At 35.2% G+C, this 14,037-nt stretch overlaps 1 protein-coding gene across 1 annotated transcript in view; it reads right to left on the reverse strand.

The window, feature by feature from the left end:
* The window catches only part of LOC131048132 (putative nitric oxide synthase), a 132,479-nt gene that overhangs the window by 85,374 nt on the left and 33,068 nt on the right, over nucleotides 1-14,037 (reverse strand). Inside the window, exons 3-4 of the mRNA XM_057981995.2 lie at nucleotides 8,099-8,185; nucleotides 7,907-7,986 (exon numbers count right to left, since the gene is read on the reverse strand). Of these exons, the coding sequence (XP_057837978.2) occupies nucleotides 7,907-7,986; nucleotides 8,099-8,185 (167 nt within the window). The remainder of the gene's footprint in view (nucleotides 1-7,906; nucleotides 7,987-8,098; nucleotides 8,186-14,037) is intronic.

The raw sequence follows: 14,037 nt of genomic DNA on the forward strand, positions 1-14,037 counted from the left end.
ATAAGCAAAGTGCAATCTGATTTAAGTGCTCTACATAGAGGACAACAGCTGCACCATTGGAATCTCCAAGAATAAGCATGAAAGTTGAGCATTGCAATGCAAAAAAAAACTTGAAAGTGGCGGGAAAACACCTCCAAGCAATCTCCCATGGAGAACCATTACTTCCATGATAAAAAAAATTATACAAACTCCCTTGAATGAGAGCAAACCATAAAGTGAAGTGGCTGATCTGCAAACAAACAACAAGCTCCAAACTGAAAAACTGATCTATTATTTGCCAAGGGATACTCCAAAAAGTGGCCATACTATCGATGCTCCAATCTTTGCTTAAAATCTCACTCCAATCCATTTGTAAATGAACAAATGGAATCACAAGATGGTAAGGAATGAACTATAAATTCTGAAATTTAGATCTTTATCCCTCCAAAAATAACTCCAACTATTCCCAATTAACTCCATCAATTCTTGTTGAGAATCCCAAGCGTGGATACCCAACCAAGAATGGTTTCCAACCTTCCTAGAAAGATGCACAGCATAGCTCCAAGTACCATCCAAATCAAAATACATATCATGGAATATTGTGACTTCTTTGTTAATCCCTTGTATAGCCCATCCATGAAAGCATCTACAACTGAAGTGCAAGGAGCAATTGTTGTCTTCAAAACCAATCCCAACAAAAGATTAGTATGGTATATTACATCAGTCAATCCAAAGGATGGATTGTCAAGTATGTACATGACATATATATGTCCTCCTTTCTCCAACGCTACATAACACTACATAGGAAACAAGCTGGAAACTACCTTTCCTTACTTCTGTTCTGACAATTCCAGCAAGCTTAAGAACAATGTTTGGAAACCTTTCAAAATCTGAAGTGTATTAGTCTCTATGAATTAATTCATCCCATGAAGAAGCTACATCACCAACTACATATGTAAGGTATGCATTACTATTGATCAACTCAAACAATGTATGACATGGACTTGATGGCCAACTCCAAAACTCAAGACCAAACCTCATGAAAGAATGAAGCAACCCAAAGTGAATATTAACAGGAAAACAACTCTCAACTGAATTCATTATTTTGCATACCCAAGTTACCTTTTCCAAACCTCATGTAGTTAGGAATGATGATGCCTCCTAGTTTCATATTATTCCAAATGTAGTCTTCTTTTATCTCTTCATTTGCACTTTTCATATTGAATGGTCTCCCAAGAGGGTATCCATCCTCCTCATAATGTGAACTAAAATGAGCACCAAGCTGGAAATCACACTCCCAATCAAGTTTTGAAGCTTCTCTTGGATCCCATACCTTGCTATCTTCACCAAGTGCAGTGCTACAACCAAGAGTTATTACAACATCCAACTCAAAAAGAGGATTGTCAATTATCTTCTCAACACCCATCTCAAACAATGGGTTATCAATGGATGCCACAAACTGATTTTGCAATTTAAGTGAACTATTGCTCCGATGAATACCAAAATCGGAACTATCATACCTATTAGTAATGATTCCATAGCTGTCCCAAATCTCATGTGATTCCTCATTAATAACAATCAAGTATATATTTTTGATGCCTTGAATGGATGATGTAGTGGATTGTTTGAGTGGGGCAAGGTATGTAACAAAAATTGATTTGAAAAGTGGCTACCATCCCATGAGGATACAAAGGGAGATGAATGGAAATCTACCTTTACAACAAAAGATGGTATGTATGAACGGTTGTTGATGTCATTTGGGTTGACAAATGCTCCCAATACTTTTATGAGGTTAATGAATGAGGTTATGAAACCCTACCCTAGTAAGTTTACCATTGTGTATTTAGATGATATATTGATTTTTAGTAAAACCAAAGAACATTTGGAGCATGTTATGGCACTCTTGCAGAGACTGAAAGAGGAGAAATTATTGGTGGATTTGAATAAAAGTAATTTCGTGAAAGAAGAGTTGGTGTATCTAGAGCTTGTTGTTTCTAAAGATGCTTTGGAAATGGATCCAAAAAAGGTCAAGGCGATTGTGGATTGGCCTTCAACCCATAGTATGTTTTAAGCTAGAAGTTTCCATGGTTTGATGAGCTTATATAGGAAATTGATTCGTAATTTTAACGGATTTGTGTAATTATTACCAAAACAATGAAGGGTAATAGGAAATCCGAAAGAGTTTTCTTGGATAGTAGCAGCAGAATGGAGTTTCATAATATTAAAGGAGGTCAGCGAACAGCCAGTATTGGTGCTCCCTGATTTTCAAAAAGTGTTCCAAGTTGATTGTGATGCCAATGGGACAGCAATCAAAGGAGTTTTATGTCAAGAAGGAAGACCAATTGCAGGTTGGTGATTTGGTAATGGCACATTTGTGAAAGAAAAAGTTCCCATAGGGAACGTATAATAAACTGAAATGGAAAAAGACAGGGCCTTGCAAGATATTGAGAAAGTTTTCCTCAAATGCTTATGAGATAAAACTTCTAGCTCATATTGATATTTCCCGCATCTTTAATGTTGCTGATTTGCATAAGTATTATGGAGGACAATCAACTACAAAAGAGAATTCAAATTCAGATTTTGCGGATGCACCTGAGTAGATATATCATTTAGCTGACAAAAATCTTGAACAGATTGACAAGGCAATTGATTCTCAAGTGATTAAGCAAACAAGTGGAAAGGGATATAAGGAGTATCCTATCTATGCAAAGATCAACCAGCAAATGAAGCTTCTTGGATACAAGGTTCTGAATTGGTTAAGTATCAACCTAACTAAATGTTCATGAGTTGCAGCCTCATGAAACATTTCACTTACCTGGCATATTTGATGCAGGAGCATCCAAGTTCACGAGCAATCTTGTGTTAGCCAAACACATTTCAAGTTTGTTTTCTGGTTTTGCTTTCAATTTTGGTTATGTTTTCAATTGGTTTTGGTTTTTCTTTGGGAAATTTGTTCGACTTGAAATTTGCCTAAGTGATGAAGCAACTTGGATTCTTTTTAAAGAGTTATAAACTCAATTTCAGCACATTCTCAAGGTTGTGAACTTAAAAATTCGCTGACAGAAGAGTTTTCCATCAAAAGAGTTTGCTGATGGAAGAGATTGTCAACAGAAGAGTTCATCGACAAAAGAGTTCGCCGATAGAAGAATTTGTCGACGAAATAGTTTGCCGACGAAAGATTTTGCTGATAGAAGAGTTCGCTGATAGAAGAGTTCGCTAACAGAAGAGTTCACCAAAACCCGCAAATGAAATGCAATGAAATCATATGCTAGATGACTGAAATTCCTAGAAGACAAGACGTTTGGTGATAATTTAGATCTGACTATTTTCAAACAATTCAACTTCACAAATATCATACATAAGGTAGATTCAATGTTCACAAGGGGGAGAAGCTGGCCTTTTATTTTGGAAAGGGCAGTGGATTAAGAATCATGTTGCTTGAATTGTAAGTGAACTCCTAAATCACTATAATTGTTGACCTATGAACATATTTCCAAGAGGAATGAAATTTCAAGATAATTATTTAAATATGTGGGAGTTGTTTGGCTACTTATTCTAACTCTCTGATAAGACCCTTAGAGATTGATTTACTCCAGAGGCATTAGAAATCACACCAAACTTTTGGGCATCTACTTGAAAACTCTTTTCAAAAATATAGTAAATCACGATCTTACCAATCAAATGATATTCAAAGCTAGAATCAAAAATTATCTTTTGCAAACAAAGAGTCTCCAATGCAAATAAATGAGTAGCGAATCTCACCACCTTGGCCAATAAAGTTCCTTGCCCTTTGTGAAGGTGCATATCATACTTGGTGATAGTGCAAGCCCTCTCCAATATAGATTCAAACCATCAAAGTTTGTCAATATCTTCTAGGAATAAGTAGAAATCAAAACATAGTGGGATATTTCTCCATCATGTCTCCCAACAACACAAGCAACAACATTATCTATAATAAATTGGACCACATATTATGGCCCTACCTTAATAGTCACCTCATCAAATAGAGTGAAGACAAGATTCATCAACTCCTTGAAATGGTCAAAAAGTACGTGGCTCGCATCCTACATTGCATTCATCAACATATTAGTCATCAAAGTCGCATATGAGGGGGCTTTAAACCCAAGAACCACAAAATACAATGGCATCCACGATAGTATGTCAAAATAGAGAATTGGAAATATTGAACGACATGTTAGAATTAAACCAAAAAATACTAATGGCCTTCTTGGTTGCTCATGAACAATTTCCTTCCACCCTATACTCTCTAAAAATAGAAACTTGGTGTTGTACGACGTACAAAGAAAGTGTTAGTGTTTCCATCACTTGTGTTAGGTTGCTTTCTTTTAAGTACAAAGATGTAAAACAATATGACACAAGTTGTCATGATGGCTCAACGTCATCTAAAGACCAACTCTCATCTTATAATATGTCAATCCAATTGTAATCCTTGTTTTCTTTGTCTTAATTTCTGCATAAGACATTAGAGCCACCAAAGTTTGATGTGTGAAATCTGTATGGTGCATGCAAGGCTTACCATCATGCCTAGCATGTTTGAAAAATATCAGTTGAAACAATAAATGCCTCCATAGCATTCAACGACACAAAAATTGCATTTGAATTTCTCTAACTTTGGGATGGTTATCTCATGCATCCATATAAAGTCCCTTCTTGCAACATAATACCTAAAATCCCCAAAATAAAAGCAAAAAGTCAACTATATGATTAGGGTTAAAACATAGTACATAATAAGAAAATTGCAAAATTCCCTCACCCTAACCTTGATACCTACTTATAGCTGTAAAACATTTAAAAAATCAACCTAGGGTTAGGGTTAGTACATACTAATAAAAGCCTCCATAGCATTCAAGGACAAAAAAATTGCATTTGAATTTCTTTGACTTCAAGATAGTTATGACATACATCCATATAAAGTCCCTTTCTTGCAACATGATGCCTGAAATCCCCAAAATAATGGCAAAAAATCAACTATATGGTTAGGGTTAAAACATATTACATAATAAAACAATTGCAAAATTCCCTCACTAACCCTAACCTTAGTACCTAATAAAAATGCTCTAGCCATAAAACACTTTAAAAATCAATTTAGGGTTAGGTTTAGTAAATACTAGAAATTTAAAAGAATTCCCTAACCCTAATAATAAACTATGAAAGAATAGGTTTTAGGGTTAGCATGAGGGCACAATTTTTAAAAACCTGATGCAAACCATAAACCCTAAAAAATTAAGGTTTAGGATTAAGGTTGTTACATTCTAGAAAAAAATTAAAATGCCTTACCCTAACCATAAACAACCTAAAATAAATGGTCTTGGGTTAGTGTTAGAGTTAGGATGTACATACATAGATACATACATATATATAAAGATATAATCTTAACCCTGAATTCTTAAAAATTTGAGGTTTAACATTAGGGTCAAGGTGTATTAAAAAACATATACCAGAAACATTAAACCCAAAAAAATTTGGGTTTGGCCTATAATTTAGCCATACTTTAAAAAGAACACCATAATGGCTGGCCATTACCTAAATTTTGGTTTAGTGTTAGCCATTAGGATTAGTTTTCTGGGTTTAGGATTAATTATTATGGTTACTATAGATTTAAAATAAAAAGCCCTAGGGTTTAAGTTTAATTTTAAAAGTGTTTAGGATTGTTTACATTAAAACCCTAACTATTAGGTAGAGCTTCTAACTTTAAAAAACCCTTTAGAGTTTAAAATTTAAGATTTTAAAAGTACTTCAAAAATCAAAGGAAAAAGAAATCTTTACAAGGCCTTACCCAGATTGGCACTGGATATAGACAGGCCAAAATCAGATTTGTTCCAATTTTATGTTAATCCAACACACTTTCAACCTACCTCTAAATCTACTCGCAAAAATCAAATTTTGGACAGGAAATGAACCTTGAAAATGAAAAAAAAAAAATTATAATGCCTTTTGGGGCATGATAATTTTTCCCTAGATAACTTATGAGTTTTTCAAATAAGTGCAATTTTTTTGTTTTCAAAATACGTGTCAATCTTTTTAAACAAATGATGATGTTGGATCCACCGACCTTGTCACCACAATATATCATGATTTTTGTTTCATTGATTCACACACATATAACATATTTGATTATGTTCCTTACAATATATAGCATATCATCTCAAAACACAATAGACATGATTATTCATTATGGTTTACTCTCACTTCATAATTAGTAACATAATTCGTTGTAAATGCCACCACTATAAATCCCAATCACCTTATATGTTTTTTGATAATTATCAGTATTAATTCATAAACCATTCATATTCTTGAATTCTTCTCCTATATTCTTGAATTCTTCTCCTAGAGGTATAATGCCAAAAAATGTGTCAATTCCTAGATAAAAATCACCATATGTTTAAACTTGAGAAATGTGTATATTGTATACAATAGGTATTGGTTATTTATTATGGTTTAGTCTCACTTCATGATTAGTACATAATTCCTTATAGTTCCACCACTATGAATCTCAATCACCTTATATATTTTTTGATAACTATCAAACTATTAATTCATAAATCATTCATATTCCTAGAAATGGTATATAGCATACAATAGAATTGTCAATCATAGATCTTGCAGCTGGGTGGAAGCATAAATGCCTATTTCACTTGTAGGCCAATTTGAAAAAATGAGCTTTGCAAGTGTTAACAGTTGGACAATCATCGATTGATTTATTTGATAGGACCTTTGACTGAAGGTCTTGGCAATTCCACATGGCTGCCACATCTACTAGGCCTTTGATTCAAGGTCACCTTCAAATTAAGATCTCGTATTATAAAGCAACCTTCATTTGAAAGTTCTTTTTAAGTTGGTTTTTAAAGGAATGCCAGCAATCTATATGGTGATGATGTTACATGACCTTTGACCTTCTAATGAAGGACAGTGTCTATCTAGCACTTTATGTCCCTCCATTCTAAATGTTAACCTTTTGTTGGACAAAAAATTGCTGACTTAGGCAACATTTTCCATCATCACACAATGTCATCATGACACAACCTTTTGCACAAATGTAGCCCTTGAAGTAAGCTTTTGGAATGGTATAGGTTTTAATATGTTATATTATATTTGTTTTCCGGGTTCCATTTTCCAATCAACATAGGTTTTTTAGACATAAAGCCTCTATTCGACACACATGGAAACATAGAAAACAATGCAAAAAAAATCAGAAAAATATGACTGCCCTCTATATTCCACAAAAAAGGGGGTATAGACAAAAAACTGTTGTGTTATGGGGAAATACATGTCTGAATTATAGTTAATTTCAATTAAAAACTTAATAATAAATAACTATGCAAAAAAATGAGTACCCTCGACAGTATTGTTAACGACCTATGTTGAAAATAATTATGAAAAGATTTTGTTTCTAGCACAAGTTACACATTTTGGGGAAATATTAATTACTACAAAATTATTTATTAAACAAATGATTTTAAAATGGAATAATTACTTCTTAATTTCTTTTTAAAATAGATTAAGAATCTACCTAAAAACTCTCACAAATCATTAGTCCACACTGTCTTCAATTTTTTAACAATTTGTTTGCTATAATTGACAGAATGAAAATTTGGCTAATGCTGATTTGAGTGGCTCACTTAGGCCAAAATGTAGACACACCTTTACACTTCCACCCAACCACAACCAGCCATAAGTAATAACACATTATTTGCAAGCAGAACTGTTCTAAAACGCAATTTAAGAGTGTTCTTACAGGATACAAATTGATAGATATCCAGCAACCATAATCACTATAAAAACAAAAAACAGAAACATCCAACATTGTAACTTTTTACGGATCAGATAATAGTTACAGATCAAATACTCTATAAAATGCTTGTCAAAACCAGATTCCATTGCTCAGCAACAAACAATATCTTACTTCAATTTCTTTCGCATAGTTGCCTCTACAAGCCAATCCCCAACAGCATTTAGATCTGTCCCTTTTGGAAGCAGATCAACCTTGAAAACAAATAAATAACAATACAACAAGGATGCTGAATCAGTCAACAAAAAGAAAGCGCAGTTACTACTACCCAACAGCCTCAAAACAAAGACCATATAAAATACTTACCTTTGTTGCAACCATTATGATTGGGTTTGCCCCTATAAGATCACGTACCCTTGTAAGGAAACTTCCATTGAAGTCAACAATGTCCACCTACAAAGCATACCACTAAAGTCTAAATTCAATGTTGATTATATAGGAGCCAAATAACATATATAAAAGCAATTCCATATAAAGCCAACATAGACACAAGATATAATCTACAAAAATGAAATCTCCAAATAAAATGAGAGAGAGGAAAACTCTGGTAAGATTCAATGTCATTTGTAAGAGTACTATAGAATGTGTTCAAGGTCTCTCTCAAGAGGAGATAAGTACCAGACTTGTGTTCTGAAAAAGGGTCACTGTACACCCTTTCCATAAGAAATACCCAGCACTTCAAGGACTTTGACAGGTGTATCTGCAAATGATTGTTTATTAACTTTATTCTATGATGGTATATTTTAGCCCTCAATTCCAGTTATTTTTAATTTCTAATTCAAATTTTCAATTAAATGCACACTGATTTGTCACCAGGCTCCTTTACCAATCTAGAAGTGATTGCTCTACTTTTTAAAAAAAAATTGATGATTAGATGGAAATTTTTCTCTTATTATACTTGTGTGCATTTAAACACAAAAAATACAGCACATATGCATACCATGACAAAAACCCCTCTGGGTGCACAAGTGGCATTATTTGTTGAACATTTGTGATGTGTTTGGCCCCCCTATTACCTTGATTAAGTCTCCAAACCACTTCACATTGATAGGATATCAGATTGGTATTTATCTTTACTCTCTACAATTTCATTTGTATCCATTTCATTTCAATTTCTAGAAGTTCCGAAGTTGATATAGCCTCCTTCAGGCAATTGCATATGACCACATAACTTCTAGGAAACATGTTTAATGTCCTTCTTGTTTTGACGTTTTCACACATCGCCCCATTGCAAATGGGTACCCCCTACTTTTTAGGCCCTCACGGTCTTTTGGCTTGCGTTTTTGGGGTCTTTTCGCAGCAGTCTCGTCAGTCTCTCTGCTTTGCAAGTGTTTGGGGGTCATATTGATTAAGTTTGCTTTTTGTTTGAGCAAATTTGGTTAAGTCTAGGACTCGTTTTGTTAATTTTAGGGTTTCTGCCTTCAGTCCTAGATTTTAGGGTTTTGGAAAAACTGAACTTAGAACTGGAATCGGGACCCTTCAAGGAACCTCCCAATGAAATTTGAACGAATTATGAGCACTTACTATTTTTAGTAAGTTTCATTGCCTCTTGGATTGGTCTAATTTTGCCAAAAAATCAAACTTACTACTTTTAGTAATTTCTAATTTTAGTAAGTGCTTTCCTGACCTATTTTGCCCAAACCTTGACAATTTGAAACACTTACTATTTGAAAAAATCTATTTTTGGCAGGTTCTTCACAGGAAAACGCTAAAAACTGAACATCCCCGAAGACGCTGAAGACTGAACGCCCCTAAAGATCATTTCTAAATCCAGAAGAGTCAGAAAGCAAACAAATTGGATCAAAAAAATGGTTAAGTTTGGAACTCCTATTCCAGAAGAGGAAAGCATGCAAAATCATCCAAGTCTGGAAATTCACATCAATCCACCAATATCATCCTGATCCGAAAATGGCCTGAAATTTGACTAAGTTTGAAAAGTTGAAAGATCTTCCAAAATCCAGATTTTGCATTATGATTCCTAGGGACCTGAAACCACTCTCAAACATCCTGACAATATATATGAAATATAACTTAAAGTATAAGTCTTATACTTAAATGTTATATTTTATATATATACATGTCCTGAATTGGTAGAAAACATCAAATTCCTCCTTCATAGCCAAAATCCGCCCAAGCACTCAGCAAGGCGCCAAAATGGAGGGGTCATGGAGGATTCAGCATTTGATAAAATTCCTCCTCCACAGCCAAAATCCGCCCAAGCACTCAACAGGGGGCCAAAATGGAGGGGTCACAGAGGATTCAACATTTGATGAAATTCCTCCTCCATAATGAAATTCCGCCCAAACACTCAGCTGGGCGCCAAAATGGAGGGGTCATGGAGGATTCAGCATTTGACGAAATTCCTCCTCCACTCAACTGGGCACCAAAATGGAGGGGTCATGGAGGATTCAGCATTTGATGAAATTCCTCCTCCATGGTGAAATTCCGCCCAAGCCATGATCGAAGCATCAAAAGAGAGAGGTCATGGAGAAATCAAAAGTTGATGAATTCCTCTGCACATGGAAATAGCGCCCTAGGATAAATGGAAAGCGCCAAATTGAGGGGTGCTTGGAGGCATGGAAAATGATCAAATTCCAAAACATGGTGAATTCCATGCTTAAGCTTGAAAATTGAAAATTTGTCTAAGGTATGAAAATCCAAGGGTCAAGGAAGAATGAAAAGCAAAAATCCCCTCGAGGAATTTTTTCGAAATTTCCATTTTTAGACACCAAATCTTATCAAAATCCGAAAAATTTTGTAGATTTGGACTCGTGGGAGAACTCTCTCTCTCTTGGACCCGGGTCCTAAATTTTAGGAAAATTCCTAAAAAATAGGAGATGTGAAAGTTGGTTGAAAAGCTCCTTGCAAACATGATGAATTCAAAGAGCACAAAAATTCCTTCATCAGGGAAGAATTGCGCCCAAGAAGAAGAAATTCCAGGAAAGGTGAAAATTTGGCTGTGTCGGAAATTCCTTCCTTTAGGACAGAATTCCAGGAAAGGTGAAAAATTGACTAGGTGTTTGAAATTTCTTCCTTCAGGACATAGTTCTTGGAAATCATGAAAATTGGCTAATGCATGAAGAATTTCCTTCCTCGGGGTAAGGAACAAATTTCTTTCCAAAGGAGAATTCCTTCAAAACATGAATTCCACGCTGGGATGAATTGAAGGTAAAAAAAAAACAATTTCTAAGGCAAGGAAGGAATCAAGGTTGAATTGAACAAGAAATTTCCCCTCGAGGAAATTTTTGAAAATTCCATTCTCGAGCATCAAATCACATCCAAATTTCAAAATTATCATAGATTTGGATTCATAGGAGAATTCTCTCCCTCCTGGACTTGAAACCCTAATTTGTGGAAAATTCCTAAAAAATAGGAGATGGTGGAAAATCATTAAAAATCTCCTCGAGAGCAAGGAAAGTTTGAGAAACTTCAAGAAAATTCTTCATGGATCAAATTCTTCTCTCCTTAAGTTTTCTCACTCCAAGGTTTTCTCGCCAAGTGGCAACCGAGTCAACGCATGCTGAATTAATGAAGCGTCTCTTTGCTTGCAGCTGTCACATTTATGGCATTATGGCAGATTCCTTCTGATGCAGCCGTCAAGTTCAAGAGATGATGGTGCATTTATGGCATCATGGGCAATTTTTGCATGAGGGTACATTCATTGCATAGTGGGCACCTTTTGAATGTAATGGTTAATTAATGCTTTATGGGTGCCATTTTTGGAAGGATTGTAATTAATTGTATATGGGCTTTATGAGGTATTTATTGAAGATTCCCACCTTGTTGCATCTTGAGTGGGGAATCTTCTAGGGTGAAACCCTAATTAGGGTTTCGCATGTAATCACGGCCTGAGGCCTATATAAAGGGGTGACCCCCCTCATTTGTAAGAGGAGGGAGCTTTGTATGAAATTGTTGCGATCAATTTTTGAGATAATAACGGTGAAACATTGTTCTCTGATGGTGTCCACTTAAGTTATTTTTTCAAAACTTGCATGGTTTCACCTTCCTCACTTAGAGTAGAATTTTATTTTCTCGGTTGTTAGATAAAGTGCTTTGATTTCAATGGACAATGTAATGGTGTTTGATGAATTTCCATGGTTCATACTTTTGGCATCTTGTTGATTATAAGATGTTGTGTAAAGTTAGCCTGAACCCCTAAATTTGTGCTAAGTTTGATTGTGGATAGTCATTTGGATTGCGCTGTTTTTGGGTATTCAAATGCACTTTCTCAATTTGAAAATCCTCTAGCATCCCCAAAAGATTGCACCGATTCTTGCGGAGTTGTAGTTAAACTTGGCGAAGCAGAGTTTGGTTTATTTGGAATTTGTCCACCGAAGCATTAGCTGTTGATATCACTACCCTTAAGAGTAGATTTAGATCCTTCTAACCCTTTCCCCCTTTATTTTCAATTCATTCAAAGTAGAAGCATCACCAAATTGCTATATCTGATGATAAATTTCCACGCCACAGCAAAAGAATGATCCAAACGTAAGGCCCCTTGGATTACCAGCAATCACATTAGCCAACTGAGTCACGTTCGTAGCATAAAGGAACCTTGGAGTTGATTGTTTGAACTTCTTGCAATCTTAGCATGCAATTGCACTTTGATCAAGAGAGAGTGAAGTGACCGTTAGACAACTTTATTCTGTGTTCGACGTAGTCATAAAAAACACGTCAACGCTACTTATGATAGAATGCATTTAGTGAGTATCTAACAAAGAAAATCAATAATCTACATCAACACTCATCTAACCACAGTGTCAGTTTGCAACTTAACTTAGAGACTATTCCCTGTTGAGGGGAAGTCCAAGTTCTGATGGTTATGGAAGTAATAGTATAGGGTTTAACAGGATAGCAATAACTAATATCTTTGTAAAGGAAGCCTCTATAGGCATCATTTTCGCTTCATTTTCTTCCTTACTTTTAGCCAAATATGATGTGGGAATGGAAGACACAAAATTATATTAAAGTTACTTGGAACCAATATGGTTGTATAACCATGATCTTGGTGGCCCAATGCAGCCAATCCAATATTCAGCTATTACATCAGCATATGCACCTGAAGGACAATATGCTAACTTGACTTTTCACTAGACAATCAAAAAGTATCTTGATAAGAAGTTTTCACTTCAAAAACATATATATATATATATATATATACACACAAATATATATATATATATACACACACACACATATATATATACACTAAGTCACCAGGTTCGAATTCGAATTTGAAGTTCGACAGCTTTGAAATTTGAATGAAGTTCGACAAGGAAAAAATTCGAAATGTATAAAATTCGAATTAAATTCGCCTTATGTAATTTAAATATTTAATTATTAGATATTAATATTAAAACAATAAGTAAAATAATATTAACTATAAATATCTTCTTTAATAATAAATAAAATATACTATTTTTTGTGAAAAAATGGCTCTGCGTGCGAAAAATCAGTGCAAAGCATCGACAACCATTTTTGAGCATTCATTTCTGCCGCGAGGAATTTACAGGGGTTTCGAAAATCGCTTCTCTGTTTTGGCAAACAACTCCTGGGCTGTGGATCTCGGTATGACTATATCACGGACCCACGAACAAGAGGCCTTCTTTGCAAAAACAAAATATTCTCTGATTGACACGGTTAGGGCTCCCCCTTTTCCCTGCGAGGGTTGGGATCGGGACTAGCAGATGGTGAGTCGCAGAAATAAAAGGGCATTAGGGCAACCAAACTGCTACAACCGGAATTCCAATCATTGTCAGGAGGAGGGTTCTGTAAAACCTAACCATCCAAAAAGCTCCTTTGCTCGAAATACTTTCCCTACACGAAATTCCTCGGATAAATTAACAAAGGGTATGGAAACCCTAGGTCGCCATTCTATCATGAATCATCAAAATTCAAAGGAAGTAAAGCATCCTAAGACGGATTTACCTTTGAATCCTCCAGCAACTTCAAATGGGCTGGTCATTGAAATTGATACCCAAACTCAAGCCAGGTATCAAATGCATTGCAATGAGGGCATGATCTTTGCTCGATGGAAAGGCTGGGGGATCCCGTTAGAACTAATTGCTAACTGGTTGTCTTCTTCTTTCAATAACTAGGTAAAAATCAACATCCTTCCAGATAATTTCCTTGCTATTGAACGTCGTAATCAGGGTTTGAGAAATAGATTGCTAAATGGGGACATATTAACATTCAAGGGTCTTCGGTTTGATTGTTGGGAATGGCAACCCCTCTTTCTCCCATCT

The sequence above is a fragment of the Cryptomeria japonica genome, chromosome 1 (genome assembly GCF_030272615.1).
Source record: "Cryptomeria japonica chromosome 1, Sugi_1.0, whole genome shotgun sequence".
In the NCBI taxonomy this organism is placed as follows: Eukaryota; Viridiplantae; Streptophyta; class Pinopsida; order Cupressales; family Cupressaceae; genus Cryptomeria; species Cryptomeria japonica.